The sequence below is a fragment of the Papio anubis genome, chromosome 20, assembly GCF_008728515.1.
Source record: "Papio anubis isolate 15944 chromosome 20, Panubis1.0, whole genome shotgun sequence".
NCBI lineage: Eukaryota > Metazoa > Chordata > Mammalia > Primates > Cercopithecidae > Papio > Papio anubis.
Genome location: NC_044995.1, coordinates 16,302,951 through 16,326,319, shown reverse-complemented (window position 1 = coordinate 16,326,319; position 23,369 = coordinate 16,302,951). Strand labels below are relative to the sequence as shown.

Below are 23,369 nucleotides of genomic sequence, written 5' to 3'. Positions count from 1 at the left end.
CAGCGCAGACCCGGGCAGAGCATACACTGAGCCTTGGTGCACACCTAGGCAGAGAGGTGTTGGCTTCTGCACTCCCTGGCCCAACGTCTCAAGCCAGTATTTCTCAACTTGCTTTAACCCATGCCCTCTTTGGAACAAATTATAGCCTAATTCCCAAACGCTACACTAATATTCCTGTTTTTCAAAAGAAAAAAAAAAGGGGGGGGGCACGGGGCAGGAGCCGACCCCACGACAGGTTTTTTTTTTCTTTTTTCTTTTTGGAGACAGAGTCTCGCTTTGTTGCCAGGCTGGAGTGCAGTGGCTCCCTGGTTCAAGCAATTCTCCTGCCTCAGCCTCCAGAGTAGCCAGAACTATAGGCACCCGTCACCATGCCCAGCTAATTTTTGTATTTTTAGTAGAGACAGGGTTTCACCATGTTGGCCAGGATGGTTTCGATCTCTTGACCTCATGATCTGCCCGCCTCAGCCTCCCAAAGTGCTGGGATTACAGGTGTGAGCCACCGTGCCCAGCCTTCCATGATATGCTTTATCAGACATAGTTGTCCTCTCACAAATTTTAAATTTTTTTAATGCTGACTCTGAGTAAATGATGGTGGATTGAGAAAAAAAAAAATCACAGATCTCCTAAGAGATACACTGAATATATTAAAAAGGAAAATATGTCTTTCATATATAAAAATCTTGAGAGACTGTCACATGAAGATGGCAGATTGCAGACTAAGATGTACAGCGTGGTATCATCTTTGTTTTCAAAGAGAGGGGTGGAGAGAACACAGATGGTCTCCTCTGTGGAGAGAACCCGAATACATGAAAGACGGCACAGCCACACCACCAGCCCAGAAGCAGCTCTGGGAGGCTACTCCAGATGGGAATCAGGAGCACGGGCCCTGGAGCCACCCCAGCTGGGGCTCCAAGAGTGGCTCTGCCACCTGGACGAGCTCAGCCCTCCCAGCTCTCTTAGTCCCAACCAGGGCCTGGGGCTAAGAGGTTGGTGGACTGCGGGCACACAGCACCGCACACAGGGCTGGGCGGAAGGCACTCAACTTGGGGAGGGTGCCGAAGACACCTGCAGGGGCGGGCCTACCCCACCTACCCTGGCTCCCACTGCCCACCCTACAGAGAGCTCCAGAAACCACAGCGATGCAGGAGGTTATCTGGGAGTAACTGGAGCTCGCCTGCTGCCTGACAAGCCTCCGATCCAATTCTAACTGGATCAAAGTTGCAAGGTTGCAGCATTCGGAATTCCAGACGAAAAGCAAGGGCCTCTGTCCAGGATCCTTCTCAAGGGTTTGCAACATGGGGTCTGGGGCAAAGGGGAGCTCCCCCTGAAGCTGGGCCTCAAGTATCTTCTAGCCCCCAGAGGAGAGCCCTGGGGAAACCACGACTGTAAAAATAACAATACTGAATGGCCAGCTCCAGACACCACCTTGCTTGACTCTCAAGAGCACTGCAATTCTCAAGAGCCAGCATTTCTGCTGTGGGGACCGAGGCACACGGAGGTGGAGTCACCTGTGAAGGTCACACAGCAGGGACGTGGCAGAGCTGGGACTCGCCTGTGCACAGCCTACTCCTCCTTAGCACCACCCGCCTGTCCCTGAGCCTCAGCGAAGCTGCTGAAAGCTACGTGAGACCCAGGAGGGTAAAGCAGGGGCCCTCGCTAGGCAAGGTTCGTGGGACCCAGCCAGGGAGCCCAGGGGCAAAGCGAAGAAGAACTCTCCTCGGAAGCCATGATCTGCACCCGCCTTTCAGAGAGGGGCCCCCAGCCCCGCCCCTCAACAGCAGTCCCACGAACACCTTCCACTTGCAGAGGCTGGTGCCACTGTGTGCTCTGCGGGAGGACTCCTGTCACCCTCCCGCAACCCTGTGTAGTAGGTACTGCCATTCACTTCATGCTAAACGACAAGACCGAAGCACAGAGAGGCTCATCTGCCCACCTACAGAAGCCAGGGACACAACCCAGGCACTTCCACCTCCAAGAGCACTTCTCCCATCGGTATTTTTCGGAACCTTCCCATCCTCATTGGGGCGCGGGGCCAGGGGAGGGACATGGGGGGAGCCACATTCGCCCTACCAACACTGGGAAGGGCACCGTACAGGGCGAGCCCAGGCTCTGGGCCAGGAGCTGTGGGGACCTTGCCGCCCAATGCGCTGCCTGCCTTCCACACCAGCTGGGGACCTCACAGTGGGTGAAAGGGCAGGCTCTGGGGGATGGCCTGGGCGTGGATCCCAGCTCTGCCCCTTCCTGCAGGCCAACACAGGGCAGGCTGTGTGCCCTTCCTGTGCCTCGGTGGGTGAGGCACTAGAGGGTCCTATCAGGGTGAAATGAGACCCTGGACATAAAAGTGCTGAGAGCAGTGCCCGGCACAGTGAGGTCTCAGAAGGCTGTCATGAGAGTTCGCCCAGCCGGCCTGCAAATGTGAAGTGTTTCTGTGCACCAGGCTTGTTCAGGGCACTGAGGATGCAGCAGGGGACAAGCCCATTGGGGCTCCTGACCTGAAGGGGAAGACAAGTGTGTTGAAGCTCCAAGGTGGGGGCCAAACAGGGAGACTCCTTCTCAGAGGGCAGTCAGAGGAGGCCTGAGGAGGTGATCTTTAAACCAGGACCTGAACAATGGCCATCCCCAGTGCCTAGAACAGGCCCTTGGCACACAGCTGTGAAATAAATGAAATGGAGGGAAGGAGGCAGGGGATTGGGAGGGAAAGGAACCCAGGCAGAGGGAACTGTGTGGCTAAGACCTCAGGGCAGGAGCAAGCTGGGGTGTCTGTGGAAGGCGCACAGGTGCCAGAATGGCTGGAGCCAACAGAGGGGAGTGAAGGAGATGAAGACAGGGAGGAGGGCAAGCCCAGACCACTCCGGGCTCTACATGCCACCATGTTAGAGATCTCGGTCTTATCCTCAGCACCACAGGAAGTCGCTGAAGGGTTTTAGTCACGGGGGAACAGGCTCCGATTTCTGTTTGAAGTCAGTAGCTGCTGTGCGGGCTACAGACTGGGGGTAGTGAGAGGAGACCCCAGCATCCTCCACAAAAGAGATGCTGGTGGCAGAGGAGAGAGAAGTAAGAAAGGCACTGGCGCTGCGTGTGCCAAAGGCTGCCACGGGCAGGCCCTGCGCCAGTGCCTTCATGTTTACCTCCTCTCCTGAGCCTCCTAACAGCCAGGGAACTGAGCCCCACTGAGGGAGGGACGTGGTAGCTGGCCTGAATCCAGGGCCTGAACCCCAGCCCTGGGCCATCCTGCGGGGCACCGCAGAGAGAAGCTCGGTGAAGCGGAGGTGGCAGGGCTGTCCTTCATGCACAAGCAAGTCCTCATCACTCCGGGAGTGACGGCTGACTGTGGGGACTCTCCCCTAACCATCACCTCCCTGACCTGGAGGGGCATTTACAGCTGGAGGGCATCTGGGGCCCTCTCTGTGTGCGGATAGCCTTCCTTGTGAGAATAAAATAAATTAATATATGTAAAGTCCTCGGAACAGGATCTAGCTCAGAGAATTTGTTTTAATTATTTTTTCTTCATCCAACAAACATTTACTGAACACCCATTTGTGTGCCAGATACATAAATAAATATAAATGCCCCACTTGGTGGACAGGTGCTGTGAAGAAAAGCACAGCTGGGGAAGGGCAAGAGAGCGAAGGGAGGCAGGGCAGGACGCACCGGGGCGGCGGCACTGGGGCAGAGACCTCATGGACTCGGGGAGAGCTGTGATGGCATCTCAGGAAAGAAGGCCTTAGACAAACGCCACAGCAAGTGCTGAGGCCCTCGGGCAAGAGATGTGCTGGGCATGTTTAAGGAACAGCAAGGAGACATGCGGCTAAGTGAGAGTGCCTGTGGTAGGAAACGTTTCTGGAGAGGTCGCTGGATCATACAGGACTCTGTAGGACACAGCACAGACCTCGGAGTTTACTCTAAGTGGTAGTAAAAGCCATTCAGAGTTCTAAGCAGAGAAAATACATAAGATTTACATCAAGGCCAGGCACGGTGGCTCACACTTGTAATGCCAGCATTTTGGGAGGCCGAGGCAGGCGGATCACCTGAGGTCAGCAGTTCGAAACCAGCCTGACCAACATGGAGAAACCCGTCTCTACTAAAAATAAAAAATGAGCTGGTCATGGTGGCGTGTGCCTGTCATCCCAGCTACTAGGGAGGCTGAGGCATGAGAATCACTTGAACCCAGGAGGAAGATGTTGCAGTGAGCCAAGATCACGCCATTGTACTCCAGCCTGGGCAACAAGAGTGAAACTCTTGTCTTAAGAAGAAAAAAAAAAAAAAAGATTTATATCAAAAAGATCACACATAGCCAGGCACAGTGGCTCATGGCTGTAATCTTAGCACTCTGGGAGGTTAAGATGGGCGGATCACTTGAGCCCAGAGTTCAAGACCAGCCTGGGCAACATGGTGAAACCCCATCTCTACAAAAAACACAAACATTAGCCTGGTGTGGTGGCAGGCGCCTGTAGTTCTAGCTACTAGCGAGGCTGGGGTGGGAGGATCACCTAAATCCAGGAGATTGAGGCTGTGGTGAGTCGTGATTCTGCCACTGCACCGCAGCCTGGGCAACACAGACCCTGTCACAACAACAACAACAGAAGGATCATACTCATCTGATGCACTATTAAGTATTCTTGCCTGCCAAGACCAGGGGTCTGCAAACTTTTTCCATCAAGGACCAGAAAGCGGGGTGTGGTGGTTTGTGCCTATAATCCCAGCACTTTGGGAGGTCGAGGAGGGAGGATTGCTTGAGACCAGGAGTTTGAGACCAGCCTGGACAACACAGTAAGACGCTGTTTCCACAAAAAAATTTAAAAATTAGCCAGGCATGGTGGTGCGCACCTGTAGTCCCAGCTACTCAGGATCCTGAGGCATAAGGATGGGTTAAGCCCAGGAGTTTGAGGCTGCAGTGAGCTATGATTGCACCAATGCACTCCAGCCTGGGCAACAGAGCAAGAACTTGTCTCAATTTAAAGAAAAGTTTTAAACTTAAAAAATTTTAATTGCCGGGCGCGGTGGCTCAAGCCTGTAATCCCAGCACTTTGGGAGGCCGAGACGGGCGGATCACGAGGTCAGGAGATCGAGACCATCCTGGCTAACCCGGTGAAACCCCGTCTCTACTAAAAAATACAAAAAGCTAGCCAGGCGAGGTGGTGGGCGCCTGTAGTCCCAGCTACTCAGGAGGCTGAGGCAGGAGAATGGCGTAAACCTGGGAGGCGGAGCTGGCAGTGAGCTGAGATCTGGCCACTGCACTCCAGCCCAGGCGACAGAGCAAGACTTCGTCTCAAAAAAAAAAAAAAAAAAATTTTAATTAAAAATTTAAAAGGGCCAATTATTTAAATTTTTTAGGCTTTGCAAGCCAGTCTTTGTCACAACTACTTAACTCAGCCATAGTAAGCCAAAAGCAGTCAGACTATTCATGAACAAATGGACATGGTCATGTTCCAATAAAACTTTATTTACAAAAATGGAAGGCAGGGCCCTAGTTTGTCAACCCTGTTTTAGGCCTAATTCTAGTTTACAAGAAATACAGACATGGGGAACAAAAGTAAACAACACCAAAAGGCAATAATATGACACACCCAGAAGGTGTGACATTCTACAAGACAACTAGCCTGGCTTGTTAAAAAAATAATAAATAAATAAAAAATCAATGTTTTGGGGAGGAAAAAAAAAAGACAAAGGGCTGGACTAGATTAAATAAAACAAGTCAAAGAGACATGTACCTTGAATGAATCCTGGTTTGAAAAACAATGTTCTAAAGGTTGCATATCCTTCAAAAGGTAACTAAAGAAATTCAAGTATGGCATGGATAAGGAGAAGTTACTAGTAAACAAAAATTATTATCATCTCAGGCGTGACAGCATCATGATTCTGTAGGAGAAAGTCCTTATTCTTAGGAGATGCCTACTGAAACACTAAGAAGTGTCACTAAGTAAGAATACAAGTTCAAGTTCAGCATAAAACACACCCAGATGAGGCAGACACGGTGAATGCAGGCCTGCAGAGTCTAGGAGTGGGGCACCTGGACGTCCATTCATTATACTATTCTTTCAACTTTTCTCCAAGTGAAACACGTCTGCAGTGAAATGGGGGACAGGGAGGAGGGTCTCTCAAGCTGGAGAGGCAACCAGGAGCCCAGTGAGGAGGTGCTGCAGCACCTCGCCAACGAGCAGTCACCAACCGGCACCCACCTACCCTGCGACCCCTGCCTCCCTCCCCAGGCTTAAGAGAGGCCAGCTGACATCAGCCTATGTGGGCCAGAGCTGTGAGGACAGCATCAGTCAGCCAGGAGCAGAGTGGAGGGGGCCTCCCTCTTGCTGGGTTTCTGGCTCACCCCCTCCACCCATCCATAGTTAAGGTCAGAAATCTGGGACCTGGTCTCTTAGTAGTTCCAGCAGTTTTCTCTTTGCCAACAGCAGCAGGTACCAAGAAGAAAAGGCAGGTGGGGCTCTCCAGCCTACAGAATCTGGGTAAAGGAAAGGGCATGCTGTCTTGTGAAAATGGAAACAAGACCATCTCTCCTGCCTACTAAAACACTTTGCTGGCTCCCTGCTCCCATTCCAGGCTGGCAAACTATGCCAGGTACTGCTGCATCAGCCGCTCCTGTTTATCATCCCCCTGCATCGTGTAACAACCCTGGGACAAATCCCAATTTATTAAGCACCTGCCAAGCCCTGTGGGGATCTCCAACTGGAGTCCAAGGCCTTGGCTGAGCTCTCCAGCTTCGAGCGCCTCCACTTCCCCTCTTCCAACATTCTTGGCCCCTTGGTTCTCTAGTGACACAGAACCCCCTGTGGTGGCTGGGATGTATGAGCTATTTCACCTCCAGGCCTTTGCATATGCTGTCCCTTCTGAACTTTCTTCCTTGCTATCTCCGTGGCCAACTCCTATCCAGTCTTCAAAACCCAGACCCCAACACCCAGGACCTATACACCTACTGGTTTTGATCTGTTTTTATTGGCCATTCATGTTTTGGTCCATAGTTTTCAACTGAGTAGCACCTCAGCTGGCTTGAAACGGTAATTTTGTTCCCCTCAGTGGGGCAAGTATATTTTTTACTTTGGGAGGATATGCAACGATAATTATAGTATAGATTATAGTAACAAGTCTCATGATACTGTAGGCTCCTGAGCTGTACTGTCCAAGAAGGTAGCCACTAGCCATATGTGGCTATTTAAATCAATTAAAATAAACTAAAGAAATCCATTCCTTGGTGGCTGTATTTCAAATGCCCAATTGGCACAAGCAGTCAGCACAGGCAATTGGCACAGGCAATCGGCAAAGGTGCCTACTGGACAGTGCAGACACAGGGCATTTCCACAATGGCCGGAAGTGTTCTTGGACGGCACTATTTTAGGGCTCTCCAGAAGGTCTGCTGAAACCTTACCCCATAGATAAGCTAGAAGACTGTTTCTCAAAGTGAGGTCCAAAAGGACAAAGTGGGAAAAAGAAACATTTCCCACTGATTACAAAGGACTAAGCTCCTTAATATATAAAGAGCTAATACATAAATAAGAAAAAGACCAACTATCCAACAGAAAAATAGACAATATAGAAGGTTCAGAATAGGAAACTCACATGGCCCTTGAGGGTCAAACTCATCCACAGAGAAAGAAAGGAAAGTTAAACACCCCAAGGTGCTGAATTTTTCCACTGTTCAGACTGGTACAAATCCAAATGTGTGAAAACACAAGGCCACAGGGGCACTCTCAGACATCGCCTAATGGAAACATCGCAAAACTACAAACTCATTTTCCCAGTGACTCGGCAACCCTGCATCTAAGCACTCGTCACACAGGTCTACCTGTGCACACATCGAACAAGACAGACATGGCTATTTCACTGCAGCATTGCTTATAATGTGCCAAAAGCCGGAAGCAACCCCCATCATCACAATAAAGAACAGCTAAATAAACACACTTGGGACACGCATATCCAATTGTCCAAAAAAAAGGGAAAGCAAAACATGAAACAAAGCAGCCGCATCTCTCCATGTATCAAGGCAAATTCTCCAAGGTACACTAAGGGAAAAGCAAGTCCAGAAGCATGTACAATGCGACCTTTTGTATTTAAAAAAAAAAAAAAAAAAAAAAAAAGGGCAGCAGGGCACAAAGGTCTCCCTCTGCTCTTCGAGGGCACCTAAGAATAGTGATTAACTGGGGGGCGGGGAGGTGGACGGAAAGGGCAGGGTGGGGGAAGCTCCACCTTACACTGTTTCAGTTTTGAAATAGATGAGTCTTTATCATCTCTTCTGATTACTAAATTGATCTTTTTAAAATGACTCTCTGGACCACCTGCCTCAAAATCAATAGAGATGCTCATTAAGAACCTAGTTCCTGCCAGGCAGGATAGCTCACGCCTGTAATCTCAGCACTTTGGAGGCCGAGGCAGGCAGATAACTTGAGGCCAGAAGTTTGAGACCAGTCTGGCTAACATGGCAAAATCCCGTCTCTACTAAAAATACAAAAATTAGCCAGGTGTGGTGGTATGTGCCTGTAATCCCAGATACTCGGGAGGCTGAGGCAGGAGAATCACTTGAACCTGGGAGGCGGAGGCTGCAGTGAGCTGAGATGGTGCCACTGCACTCCAGCCTAGGCAACAGAGCAAGACTCCGTCTCGAAAAATAAAAATAAAAAAAGAAGGTCGGGTATGGTGGCTCGCACCCATAATCCCAGCACTTTGGGAGGCCAAGGCAAGCGGATCACCTGAGGTCAGGAGTTTGAGACCAGCCTGGCTAACGTGGAGAAGCCCTTTTTCTACTAAAAATACAAAAACTAAGCTGGGCATAGTGGTGCACGCCTGTAATCCCAGCTACTCGGGAGGCTGAGGCAGGAGAATCGCTTGAACCTGGGAGGTGGAAGTTGCAGTGAGCCGAGATCATGCCACTGCATTCCAGCCTGGGCAACAAAAGTGAAACTCCATCTCAAAAAAAAAAAGAATGTAGTTCCCTGACCCTGGGCAGATCTCCAAGTAGTCACAGGTCTTGAAGCGAGGCCCAGCGGTCTGGACTTTTCATGAGCTCTGCCTGTGATTCCAATGCACCCGCAAGTCTGAGGGCAGAGTAGGGTCTTCAGACTAAGAACCCCACCTCTTCACAGCCCCAGCTGGGGAGACCCCCCCCACCACCAGAATTGCAGACTGGAAACCCCTATGTAGGGTCCCAGGGAAAATCTCCATCTGTACCTTTCCTCCTCACACCAGGCTTGGTCCCTCTCAAGGGTAGCCACACAGAGGCCCAGACTCACCTCTCGTCTGGAGAATCCACGTGGAAGGTCCTCTCGATGACTGTGGTCCACTGCAGGCAGCGTATGACGAAGGTGTTGGGCCGCGGCCTCTCGGTCTTCATCAGCTGGCATTCTGCAGGCAGAGGGAGTAGACAGCAGGGGGCTGAGGGGACAGCCCTGCCAGCCTGCAGCCCAAAGTGCCCGAGCCACCTCCCACAGGCCCAGCCCCATGCCAGATGGTGCTGGGGACACTCTAGGGACTGAGACAGCCCTGGCCCTGCTCTCACGGGGCTCAGGGTCTAGTGCGTGTGTGGAAAGAGAGGAGCCCACCAGAGAGTGATGGCTCCATAGACAGGGCCGCGATGGGGACAAGCCCAGAGGTGTGCAGAAGCTAAGAGGCAGCATCCAACCCAGCCTGGGGGATGGGGGGACTTCCCAGAAGAAGCAGCTTCTCTGAACTAAGCCCTGAAGGAAAAGGGAACTTAGAGGGTACATGGAGAACAGACGCCCAGAGGTGAGAGGAGGTTCAACATCCTCAGCGGGTGGCCAATTCTGCTCCAAGGGTAAGGAGGGGTAAGTGAGAGACAGGCCTGGAGAGGTGGGCTGGGGCCAGCCAGGCAGGGCCTTGGAGGCCATGGGAAAGAATCTGGACTTTGTCCTCTGGGCAGCAGGGAGCCACAGAAGGCTTTAGATAGGGTAGGGACACAAACAGATTGAGACTGATCCCTCTGGTTGCCATGTAGAGGGTGAGACTGAAGGTCAGAAGGCCAGGGAGGTGGGGAGCCAGCTAGGGAGGGTGGGGCCAACCAAAGTGGAGTCCTGCAGACAGGCCATGGGGAGAGGGCACTGAGGACCAGGCCCAGGCCTCTTGGCCTGCTGTCCATGAGACAGAGACAGGAATAGAAAGCTGGGAGAGGCCTGACGGTCAGGTTGGGATGTGGCAGGTATGAGGGACCTAGAAGACACTCGGGGAGACGTGTCCAAGGAGCAGCCTGGGACAGGCTGTGAGTTCTAGCGAGACACTGAGGCTGGGAACAGATGTGTCAGGGTCACCAGCACACGTGGAGAGCAACCATGAAAAGGCTTCACGCAGAGCAGCATGGGACGGATGCTGGGTTCCAGAGCATGGCAGGAGAGGACGGTGGTCTGAGCTAAGGCCCTGGCGGTGGAGATGGGGGTGCCTCTGTAATGTTCTTAGCAGGCAGAACAACAGGACACGGTGACCCATCAGGTCAGCAAGGAAGGAAGGAGGAGGAAAGGGGCAGGGGTGTCGATAGGACTGTATTCTCCAAGGCTCAGTCAAGGGCTTGGGGCTTGTGAAACTTCACTGCCAGGGTCTGGTTGGAAGGCATCCCTTTGGGTATCACGGAGGGACAGATGTTGCGAGGCCAGCCCTGTGACCGGCTGAGTGGGAAGCTGAGACCCCTCTACGTCCGAGGGACAGAAGATGGAGGCTGTTACCAAAGCGCAGGATGGGAGGCACCTGCCACCAGCTGGGGACCCCAAGGCCTGGCCGACAGAAGCTGGCACCACAAGGAGGCGACGCATGGGGCTGGGTGTGGGCAAGTGCCCTGGCTTCTCCTTCCCTCCCACTCTGCATCTCCCCGCAGGACAGCCCTACCTGGCCAGCTAACAAGGAGGGAGAGCAAGGGAAGGGCGAAAATGGATCCAAGGGCAGGTAGGCCCAGGAGAGGCCCAAGGCTCAATGACCAAGTCCCACGAGCCCCTAAGACCTGCCAGCCATTCTGTGAGCACCAGAACACTGACCCACTCACTCATCCCAAGACACACCTGCTACAGAGAAGTTGTTTAAGGGGGGAAGGGTCTGATCAGGGGCCTCGGGCCTCTCCTTGTACCCAATGAAGGAGCCGTCGCTCTTCAGCAGGAAGTACCGTGGCCTCCAGGTCTTGATGTATTCACCTGAAATGAGGCAGGAGGGGAGGGAGAGAGGTTAGGACAAGGTTGAGCGATGTCCCAGGTGGGTGGCAGGAGGCCCAGTGTGATGGTGACTCACAAGGGGTACCACGGGGCGGGGGGGTGTGGGGGACACATGAGAATGCCTCTCCCGGAGGAGCCCTCCAGGTGGCCCCTGCTGACGCAGGCTGGGGCGCTGGGCTGAGCCCGGGTGATCCACAGGTCATGCCTGGCAGGAAGGTGCCAACGGCAGTGCCCTGGGGCACCAGTTGCCTCCTGGCAGTTGCAGGAGCAAGCTGTCTGTGCCAGCTCCTGGCCTAGTCCCAGGGGAGGCCCAGGCTTCCAAACACACTTGCCCCGTGGCCCTGTAAGGCCAAATCCCACAGACTGGGACTCACCAATAAAGCTGTGCAGGTAGATCAAATGCCAAAATACCTCTGTGCCAGGGGGGTGGCACTGCTGCCACACCCTCCCAGCACCCCTTGACTCCTTCCAACTGTTCTTCACCACGAATATCCAAGCACCCTACACACACACACACACACACACACACACACACACGAACCCACTCCTTAGCTGCTAAGGATTAAAAGGAGATGGTGAAACACAAAACCTTACACACAAATGTCCACAACAGCGTTATTCATAAAAGCCATCAAGTGGCAACAACCCTAATGTCCACAACAACGAATGGATAAACAAAATGTGGCAGATCCATACAATGGAAAACCATTCTGTCATAAAAAGAAATGAAGTACTGAGACGTGCTGCCATGTGGAAGAACCATAACTCATGCTAAGTGAAAAAAGCCAGTCACAAAGGGACCACATATCATTATGATTCCATTTGTACAAAATGTCAAGAATAGGCAAACCTATAGAGATGAAAAGTAGGGCCTGGCGTGGTGGCTCACGCCTGTAATCCCAGCACTTTGGGAGGCCGAGGCAGGTGGATCACCTGAGGTCGGGAGTTCAAGAACAGCCTGACAAACATGGAGAAACCCCGTCTCTACTAAAAATACAAAATTAGCTAGGCATGGTGGTGCACGCCTGTAATCCCAGCTACTTGTGAGTCTGAGGCAGAGACTCCTTGAACCCGGGAGGCGGAGGTTGCAGTGAGCCGAGATCGCGCCATTGCACTCCAGCCTGGGCAACAAGAGCGAAACTCCGTCTCAAAAAAAACAAAAACAAAAACAAAAGCAAACTGACTATGGTGACGGATGCACAACTCTGAATACACTAAAAGCCACTGAACTGTATACTTTAAATAGATGAATAATGTAGTGCATCAATTTTACCTCAACATTGCTATTAAAGGCCAGCACAGTGGCTCCCACCTGTAAAATCCTAGTACTTTAGGAGGCTGAGGCAGGCTTAAGTCTGGAGTTTGAGACCAGCCTGGGCAACACAGTGAGATCCAGTCTCCACAAAAAATTTTTTTTAATTAGCCAGGAGTGGTGGCGTGTGCCTGAAGTCCCAGCTACTCAGGAGGCTGAAATGGGAGAATCACCTGAGCCCAAGAAACTCAAGCCATGATGGTGCCACTGCAGTCCAACCTGGTGACAGAACAAGACCCTAGCTCTTAAAAAATAATAATAATAATTTACAAAAGCCTCCAAAAAAAACACTTAACCAAGGTGGTGAAGGGCTTGTATACTAAAAAACACTGTTTAAAGAAATTAGACCGAGACGGGCGGATCACGAGGTCAGGAGATCGAGACCATCCTGGCTAACACGGTGAAACCCCATCTCAGGGCCAGGCGCGGTGGCTCAAGCCTGTAATCCCAGCACTTTGGGAGGCCGAGACGGGTGGATCACGAGGTCAGGAGATCGAGACCATCCTGGCTAACATGGTGAAATCCCGTCTCTACTAAAAAACACAAAAAACTAGCCGGGCGAGGTGGCGGGCGCCTGTAGTCCCAGTTACTCGGGAGGCTGAGGCAGGAGAATAGTGTGAACCCAGGAGGCGGAGCTTTCTGTGAGCTGAGATCTGGCCACTGCACTCCAGCCTGGGCGACACAGCGAGACTCCGTCTCAAAAAAATAAAGAAAGAAAGAAAGAAAGAAACCCCGTCTCTACTAAAAATACAAGAAAATTAGCCGGGCGAGGTGGCGGGTGCCTATAGTCCCAGCTACTCGGGAGGCTGAGGCAGGAGAATGGCGTGAACCCGGAGGGGCGGAGCTTGCAGTGAGCTGAGATGACGCCACTGCACTCCAGTCTGGGGCACAGAGCAAGACTTCGTCTCAAAAAAAAAAAAAAGAAAAAGAAATTAGAGATCTACATAAATGTAAAGATATCCTATGTTCATGGATGAGAAGACAATATTGTTAAGATGGCAATACTACCCAAAGAAATATACAGATTCAATGCCAACCCTATCAAAATTCCAACAGGCTTTTTCTTTTTTCAGAAATAGAAAAGTCAATCCTCACATTCACATGGAATTTCAAAAGGCCTCAAAGAGCCAAAATAATACTGAAAAAGAAGAATAAAGTTAAATACTCTCCAATTTCAAATTTACTATACAAAGCTACAGTAATCAAAACAGTGCAGTATAAGGACAGCCATACAGACCAATGGAAGAGAATTCAGAGCCCAAAAATAAAGCCAAATATCTATACTCAATTGATTTTCAACACAGGTGCCAAGATCATTCAATGGAAAAGAATAGTTTCTTCAACAAAGAGACTATATTTTTTCAAAACGAAAGAAAAGAAACCTAGAAGAAAAAATATCCTTACAATATTTTTTGTTAATTTAAATACTGTTCCTTGCGGAGCAGGGAACAGTGACCCATAGGCAATGTGCCCAGAGTAGCCTATCCTCACAATCTTATCCCTATTCTGCAGATGAAGAAACTGAAGCAACTGGATATCCACATTCAGAAGAATGGAGTTGGACCCCTACTACAAACCATACACAAAAATAAACTCAAAACGAATTGACCTGAATCTAAGAGCTAAAACTACAAAAAAACGTCTAAGAATACATATGAGTAAATCTCATTACTTTAAATTTGGCAATGAATTCTTAGATGACACCAAATGCACAAGCAACAAAAGAAAAACTTAAAGTGAACTCATCAAAATTAAAAACCTTTGTGCATGAAAGGACACTGTCAGGAAAGTAAAAAGATATCCTACAGAAGGGGTGGAAATACCTGGAAATCTAATAAGGGTCTATTAACCAGAATACATAAAGAACTCTTACAATGCCAACAACAAAAAGATAAACAGCCTGATTTTAAAATGAGCAAAGGACTCAAATAGACATTCCTCCAAAGATACACAAATGGTCAACAGAGAGATGAAAAGATGTTCAGCATCATTAGTCATCCGGCAAACATAAATCAAAATCACAATGAAGGCCAGGCGTGGTGGCTTACACCTGTAATCCCAGCACTTAGGGAGGTCGAGGCAGGCAGATCACTTGAGGCCAACAGTTCACGACCAGCCTGGTCAACACGGTCAAATCCCATCTCTACTGAAAATACAAAAGTTAGCCGGGCATGGTGGTGCACACCTATAGTCCCAGTGCTTGGGAGGCTGCGGCCTGAAAATTGTTTGAACCCAGGAGGCGGAGGTTACAGTGAGCTGAGATCGCGCCACTGCACTCCAGCCTGGAAGACAGAGCAAGACTCTGTCTCGAAAAAAGAAAACACACACACACACACACACACACACAAAATGAGGTACAACTTTACATGCCCAAGGATGGCTGTAATGAAAAAAAACAAGTGTTGGCAAGGATATAAACTGACACCCTCATGGACTGCTGGTGGGAATATAAAATGGTGCAGCTCCTTCTTCAAAAAGTGAATAGAATATATCACCCCAAGGCCGGACACCCCAGGGCCCACCTCACCTTGCCCACCTCTGCCAGCTGCTACTCAGAAAGATGGGCACTGAAAAGGCCAAAGAGTGCAGGTGTGCACATGCGTGTGTGTAGGGTACAAACCTGAGACAGGTGTGTCAGAGTCAGGCCATCCCAGATGACAGAGCAGGCCTGTGGCTGGGTCATCTGGCCCCTTGTAACATGAATGGGGACACTCAAGACCCAAAGAGGCCAAGACTCATGTAATGCCATCAGTAACCCCTGCCCCTCCGACAGTTCCGCACCCATCCCAAGGCTCTCACAGTCCAGCCTAGTGAGCCACAGCCTCCGCACGCGCAGGCCACGGGACAGGAGCCCATGACCCTGTGTACTAGCATACCACCCACTCACCATGCCAAACATTCATTCAACCATTTACTGAGTGCCTACTATATGCCCACCATTTTTAGATGTGCTGGGGATACCACTGTGAAGAAGCCCCATGAAAATGCCTACCCTCGTAGAGCTGATGACATCAGAGGTCTGGCTCGTTAACCCACTTTACGGATGTGAAACCAAGGCTCAGTGAGGTGACATGGCTTGCCCACAGTTACACCAAGAGGAAGCAGCGAACCAAGGTTAGAACCTTGATAGCTGCCAAGGCTCAGGAAGCTCCATCGACAACCCCAAACTCCAGGCTCAGGCTGGGGGACTAGGCCAAGGGACCTTGAAAGCCATCTCTGTCCAGAAAGAGCAGCAGGAGACCAATCTCCTCTGCTCAGTCAGGTGCGGAGACTGCTCCCAGGGAGGGGCCTCCATCCCTCATCGCTGCTCCCTGTCTGCAGGCTGGTACAGCGCAGGATGCACGGCTCTTCCCGATGCCCGTGGCGCCAGCGCCGTCAGCCTCCTGCTCCTCTCTGAACAAGATCACTTACTCAGGACTCACTGGCTGTCACCTCTGGCATAACTGTGAGGCTCACTCCCCGACTTCCTTCAGGCCTTTATTCAGATGCCCCCTTCTCAGCGAAGCCCCCTCTGGCCACCCTGTCTGCCTCAGGCCCTCCCATCCTCACGTTGCTTGTTTTTCCTCCATGGCTCGCGCCACCCTGTGACACGCTTGTCTACCTGTGAGCTGTCTGCCTCCCCATCAGCACCCAAGATACCAACACAAGGATGGGCTGTTTGCCTGTTTGGCTCACTGCTGGACCCCGGAACCTAGAACGGTGCCTGGCCCACAGGCGCTGCTCAGCTCGTGTTTGCTGAATGAATGCAAGTGCTCACAGGGCAGCCACCCCCACACCCTGGGGCCCTTCCTCCCAGGGGGAGGCCCATGGAAGCTGGCCCGGGACAAAGTCGTCTCTCAGCACGTGGCACTTCTCCCCATCTGCCTCCCAGTCTTGCTTGGCAGCCACTTGGGGACAAACAGCCCTGGGGTCAAAAAGGGTCTCTTTCCTGTCCTAACTTCACTAAAAGGGGACCTCAGCTTCCCACTAGTACAAATGGATTAGATCATGCATCGGCTCACGACATCACAGGGTTGCTCTTGTCTGGAGTGCCAAAGCCAAGGTCCTTTTCCATGGCCTGCAGGCGCGACATGGCTGGACCCTGCGTTGCTCCCCTGCTTGCCTCCCCCAGCTCGCCCTCGCTCACACTGCTCCAGCCACGCTGTTACCAGAAAACACCAGGCACATCCCCACCTGGGAGCCTCCGTCCTTGCTGTCCCTCTCCCTGGGACACCCTTGCCCAGCCAGTGCCTCACCTCCTCCAGGCTCCAGGCCTCTGATCACTGCCCTTTCCTCAGGGCAGCCTCTCCATGCCCCCCCGCCCCCAGCCCACTGCCCTCACTCACAGTTCCCACTTTTCACCCCAGCACTCGCCACCTCAACATTCCATGTCTACTTATTTACTGTTTGCCCCACCCCCACTGGAACGTAAGCTCCATCAGAGGACCACTGTGTTGTGGAGCCCAGGGCTACCTGGCACAGCACACAGTCAATGAATACTTGCTAACTGAATGAATGCTGAATACTGCCTCACTGTGTTACTTCAGTGATGTGACTTCCCCTCTCTGGCCCTCAGTTTCTTCATCTATAAAATGGGGCTATGAATGAGCTCACTCATGCACAGGCAGATCCCCACTCTCCTGCCCAGGTGACCGCTGAAGGAGTCCATGAAACAGGGGCATAAGCAGCTGTGGGTCTGGGGCTGCGGAATGCTGGCTCCTCAGGCTGGTAAGACCCTCTGCCTCTGCCTCTCGGGGCACAGCTTCCACGAGGAGCCAGCGTGGGAGAAGGAAGCAATTTGGCGGGCAAAAGCGGCCTCTTACCGCGCTTGTGGAGCCAGCCTTCTTTGATGACAGACACCTCGTTCATGGTGGCAGCGTGGCACGCTGTCACCTAGCTCGGGACAGCTCAGGGCAGCAGGACATGCAGGAGGCGCCGTGGACAGGGCACAGTCTGCAAGACAAGAGAGGAGCTGGTCAGGGTAGGAGGGGATTCCACACCAGCCCCTTCCCTGAGGACACCGAGCTCTGAGGCCCTCTGGCTGCTCTGCCCACTCGGCAAAGGGTAAGGCCAGCAAGGGTGGCGTGGAGCCCTGCTCTCAGGGATCCATTCTGAGCAGAGAGATGTGGCCATGTCCCCAGAGACCCCAATCTGGGGAAGCAGAGCTCCCTGGCCTAAGCGCAGGCCAGACCCCGAACTCAGGACACTCATGCTGGGGGGAGGTGGCCCCTCCACCCACAGTCACTCCTGACTGAGCGAGCATCGAGGTAGCCGTGCCCTGTCCCCCGTGTCACTCCTATGGCCCAACACTGAGGTAACCCAGTATGAATCAGACAGCCCAGGGCACCTGAGGGAGTGTGCAAAGCCACCAGCATCTGCCTGTCCCCTCACCATCTTACACACACACACACACATGCACACACGCGCACACAGAACCACCAGCATCTGCCTGTCCCCCCATCTTACACACACACACACACACACACACACACACACACACGCACTCTTTTCTCTCTTTCCTCCCCCTCCCTTCTTTCCAAACCAGGAAGCCACCAACCTGCCACCTTCAACAAACTAAGCACACTCCCGTCCCCCCATGCCATCCCATGCCACTCCCCAAGCCTCAGCGGCCTCCCTCCCCCGGTCAGATGATAGAGTAAAGACAGGTCTCAGACAGCCCAAGATCTTGAACAAGAAAGCAACCTACTGCGTATGCACGGTCTGGGGCCTAGAAGCCAGTCCCGGGGGCTTGACCAAGGCCCTGGTCCCTACCCCAAGACCTCCACTTCTGTCCTCAGGGACCAGCAACCGACAGACTGAGGGACGCCGAGGCCACTGCTTCGTCTCAGGTTCCCGGGGCAGAGGGGAGGGGGGCGCAAGGCAGCGCCAGCTGGGCCCCTACCTGGAGCCTGGGGCCTGGCCAGGGTCCACAGAGACCAAGGCGCCTTTGCCTTTCCCAGCCTGGGGTTATTTGCGGACAGCAGGTCGGGAGCTACGGTGGCCCCCAGAGAAGTGGCAGCTGGCTCTAGGGACACCGTGGGCATCAGCTTTCTCTCGTGCCCCAGGGGAGCTGGTGGGCCGGACACACTACTGCCTGGCATGTGACAGTGGCAGGCTGCCCAGGCCCCAGGCAGAAGGAAGGGAGGTAAGTGGGAGGAAGCGGGAGGAAAGACAAGATGGACAATGACAGGGAAGTAAACAGGAGGGTGAGAAATCCCATTCTGGGCTCCAAGCTGCAAAGGCAATGATGTGAGGCTGGGAGCAGCAATAAGGGGCTCCCCTCGCCAGCAACATGCCCGGCACCCCACAACCCCAACACACAGGACTGCCAGACTCTCCATCCTCAACATCCCCACATCTCAGCTGGGCACAGTGGCTCACGCCTATAATCCCAACACTTTGGGAGGAAGGCAGGAGAATCCCTTGAGCCCAGGAGTTTGAGATCTGCCTGGGCAACGTAGTGAGAACCTGTCTCACTATGTAATTTTTTCTACAAAAAAATTAAAAATTAAAAAATTAGCCAGGCATGGCGGTGTGCACCTGAAATGTCAGCTACTCGAGATGCTGAGGCAGGAGGATCACTTGAGCCTGGGAGGTCAAAGCTGCAGTGAGCCTTGATGGCACCACTGCACTCCAGCCTGGGTGACAGAATGAGACCCTGTTTCAAAAAACATAAATATGTATATATTTCTATATCTCTCACTGTTCTGTGCGTCAACCTCTAACATGACCACCTCTCCCCATCCTGCCGGCAGCCTGGCTCTAGTCGGGTCTGCCCCCACCTCTTCCCCGAGCTCCTACGCTCCACTCTTGCTCCCTTCCCACTCACCCCACATTCAGCAGCTAGAGGGATCCTCAACGCTGAACCTGTCTTTCTCCTGCTCAAAACCCTTTGTGGCTCCCTGGTATTACGAGGAAAACAGCCAAACTCCTCAGCTGAGGATCCAAGACCCTTCAGGACCTGGCCTCTGCTGCCCTGCGTTCCAGGTGCATGAGCTGAGACGTGCTAGAAAGCCCTCGGGAAAGGCTAAGGACCATGACATTGACCTCTCCAACCTCTCCGCCCCACCCCACTCTCCGTGTTACGCTTCTGTCACTCAAGCACTTCCCTCTGGCCTCCATCAGGGACAGGGCCTCCTTCTGGGCATTCTTCTCCCTCTTCCTTGAGGTCTCAGCTAAACCAGTGCCTCCTCCAGGAAGGCTTCCCCACCTCAGAGGCTGCACTGTGTGCGCTTTGTGCACCCTCGAAGCAACCCTCCCAACACCCATAAACGCTAAGGCAGTGGACCAGCAAAGCATCTGATATCCAATGAGCAAAGGAAGAAAGAGGCCAAATGCCCACAACGGATCCCCACCCCGGGAACAGACACAGCCAGGGACACACCACCAGACTCTCTTCACGACACCAATCTTTTCTGGGGTGCATCCTGGGCTCCAGATGGTACCAGCAATAGAATGTCACTGAGACACAGCCCTGCCTTCCTGAGGCTCACAGTCTGGTGGGAGGGGCAGAAAAATACACAGAGACACAAATCATCAGGTGATGGGGAGGCTGGAGAGTGGGAAGAAGAGGATGTTAGCTTGGTGTGGGGGACTTGTGAGCAGACGCCCGAGTTAACTGAGGGAGTGAGCTGTGTAGACACATGAGGAAATGCATTTCAACAGGGGAACACAAAATGCAAGGACCTGAGGCAGGAGGAGGCCTGGTGAGCGGAAAGTCAGGGAGAGGTGGACAGGGGAGAACACCAAAGGCATTCTGAGCTATGGCTGGGACTGAGAGAAGCCCATCCCCTACACGGACCTACACCACGCCTTCCCTGATGCAAGCTCAGTTCAAAATACTTCCCACATCGCTGGGAGGGAGAACTCAGAGTCCAAAGGAAGGGCTGATGTGGAGGGAATAGAACTGGGGCTCCAAGTCCCATCTCCCCGCTCGCTGGCCCACAGCAGCCCAGGGACATTGACTCTTAGGGCCCCCATGATGCAGCAGCACTGGGGCTACTGGCAGCACTAAAGCACCCACTGTGGGCCCAGGACTCGGCCTACTGCGTGGTGCCCAGTGAACAGCCAAACGCACGGCTGCCGTTACTCCAGAGAGAAGCAAAGGCAGACAGGTGTGACCAAGAGTGGTCAGGGTTCCAGAGTCCGAGAGCCAGCTGGGTGGCCTTGGGCAGGGTGCCGGTGCTCCCATGGAGTCACTCCTGAATGTTCCCAACACCCCATCAGACAGTCGGTGACCATGCCCAGGTGAGGACAGAAGCTCAGAGAAGGGAAGCTGTTTACCTTGGGTCTCCCAGCCGAGAAGCAGTGGAGGCCCTGGCCGCTGCTGGGATCAACAGAGTTGCTTTTTACAATCTCATCTCAGCAACTAAGGAATCAGCACAGCTGGAGGGAGAGCAGGTGGAGGAGTTGAAGATCCCCTGCGTCCCGCCTGGATCGTTCCCTGTCCTCCTACTGAGGGTGGCGCCTCATCTGAGGTGTTCGTGACGCAGCCCTGTGGTGATGAAATACCAGCCACTGCAGCCAAGAAGATGGCCTGCTCACTGGGGGGCTGCCGACGGAGGACACCAGGCGGGGGGACAGAGACTTGCCTGTGGAACCCCCGCAGCACGCCCTGCCGAGGGGAGTCCCTGCACGGCCCCACCCCACTCACTACTTCCTAAGGTGCCTGGGCATCAGTCTTCTGAGGGCCTGGGCCAGAGCTGCAGCTGCTGACTAAAGGCAAGCCACCTGGGAGGCAAGGTAAAAAGAGCAAGAGCACCTCACAGGAGAGGACACCCACACAACCAAGAAACACACGTAATCTCATTAGTTACAGGGAAATGCAAATTACAACCACCTACTTGGGATGGCTCGAATTTTAAAAACTGACAAGGCCAGGTGCTGGCAAGGATGCAGAGGAACCAGAACCCTTACTCACTATTGGTGGGAGTTGCAAAATGGTTCAACCACTGTGGAAAACTGTTAAGCAGTCAAAATTAAAGCTCAATATATGCCTACCCCATGACCTAGCAATTCCTCTCAAAGAAATTAGTGTACGTACAAAAGACTTGTACTAGAATGCTGACAGTGGCAATACTCACAGTAACCCCAAACTGGTTAACAGACTGGGAGTCCACCCACGAGAGAATGGATAAACAAACACGTAGATCCACAGTAGAACACCACTCAGCAACGAAAAGGACTGAACTGTTGCTAAATACAGCAGAGAAGGGGTGAGAGAACATTACAGAATGAAAGAAGTCAGACAGCACTCTGCCCACGCCCCTCCTGCAGTCTGGAGCCCTGTGACCACTTGAGTCAGCTCCCACCCCTCCTCCGCTCGAACCCACCGCCGTGCAGCGTAAAAGCAGCCCCAGGACCCTACGCAGCCTGCACTATCCCCTTTTGCTTCTCTGAAGGCACTTCACTTCAGCAGTGCCTGGCTCCCTCAGCTGCCAGGACACACCAGGACAGTCCACCTCAGGGCCTTGTACACACTGCACCCTCAGGTGGAAACTCGGGCCCTGCCCCACTCTCTTCAGCCTCTGCTCACATCCCTTTCTTGAGAAGCCTTCCTAACCTCCCTAGGCAAAGCACGCCCACCCTACCTCCCCTTACCCTTACCCTTCATTTTCCCCAAGCATCTATCACCACCGATGTTACCGTATGTGTTTGTTTACGCTAACTGCCCACCACCCGCACTGGAACGTCAGTACAGCGAAGGCAGGACCCTTGGCTGCCTTGGTCACAGTTGGATCCCCAGAGCTTTGTATGGTGCTGGGCACAGAGTGGGTACTTTTTTTTTTTTTTTTTTGAGGCGGAGTCTCGCTCTGTGGCCCGGGCTGGAGTGCAGTGGCCGGATCTCAGCTCACTGCAAGCTCCGCCTCCCGGGTTTACACCATTCTCCTGCCTCAGCCTCCCAAGTAACTGGGACTACAGGCGCCCGCCATCTCGCCCGGCTAGTTTTTTGTATTTTTTAGTAGAGACGGGATTTCACCGTGTTCGCCAGGATGGTCTCGATCTTCTGACCTCGTGATCCACCCGTCTCGGCCTCCCAAAGTGCTGGGATTACAGGCTTGAGCCACCGCGCCCGGCCAGTTTTTTGTATTTTTTAGTAGAGACGGGGTTTCACTGTGGGTGAAAGTACCCGGCTCAGAGTGGGTACTTAATAAGTATCTGTGGAATGAACGTGTACAGAGTGAAGCCCTGTGCCCGAAACAGGCTCAAAATAAGCTCAATTCCTTTCCTTGCCACTTACTAAGTCCTTTTTCTCTCGCCCCCTCTCACTGACCTGGTTTTGATGCCAGACAGCACAGATGGGCTAGGGAGGCAGGTGGGGAAGCAGAGATCTGCGTCTCTTGGAGCTGGAGCTGGTGGGTGGGGCTCCCTTCCTGGTGTTGCGGAGGCTCACTGGGGAGGTGGCAGCGACCTCCTCAGGAGCCTCTGTCGCCTGCACTCAGATCTGTGCCTTTCCACAGTGCTCAGAGGAAGACTTGCTCAGGAGATAAATTCAAAGACAACAGGAAGCTGGACGTGGTGGCTCACGTGTGTAATCCCAGAACTTTTAAAGGCTGAGGCAAGAGTATCTCTTGAGACCAGGAGTTCAAGACCAGCCTGGGTAACATAGCAAGACCTTATCTCTACAAAAAATACAAAAATTACCCAGGTGTGGTGGCGCACACTGTAGTCCCAGCTACTTGGGAGGCTGAGCTAGGAGGACTGCTTGAACCCGGGAGGTTGAGGCTGCAGTGAGCTATGACTGCATCACCACACTCCAGCCTGGGAGACAGAGCAAAACTGCATCTCAGGCCGGGCGCGGTGGCTCAAGCCTGTAATCCCAGCACTTTGGGAGGCCGAGACGAGCGGATCACGAGGTCAGGAGATCGAGACCATCCTGGCTAACAAGGTGAAACCCCGTCTCTACTAAAAAATACAAAAAACTAGCC

General features: G+C 52.8%; 1 protein-coding gene across 10 annotated transcripts in view; it reads right to left on the bottom strand.

Annotated features, from left to right (window-relative positions):
- The window catches only part of AKT2 (AKT serine/threonine kinase 2), a 54,146-nt gene that overhangs the window by 15,798 nt on the left and 14,979 nt on the right, over positions 1-23,369 (bottom strand). For 4 of the 10 annotated variants that reach the window (XM_031659028.1, XM_009194465.3, XM_031659026.1 and 1 more), the window contains exons 2-4: positions 17,265-17,394; positions 11,004-11,132; positions 9,234-9,345 (exon numbers count right to left, since the gene is read on the bottom strand). In XM_031659028.1, coding sequence (XP_031514888.1) covers positions 9,234-9,345; positions 11,004-11,132; positions 17,265-17,310 — 287 coding nt within the window. In that variant the 5' untranslated portion in view covers positions 17,311-17,394. 10 annotated transcript variants of the gene reach the window in all.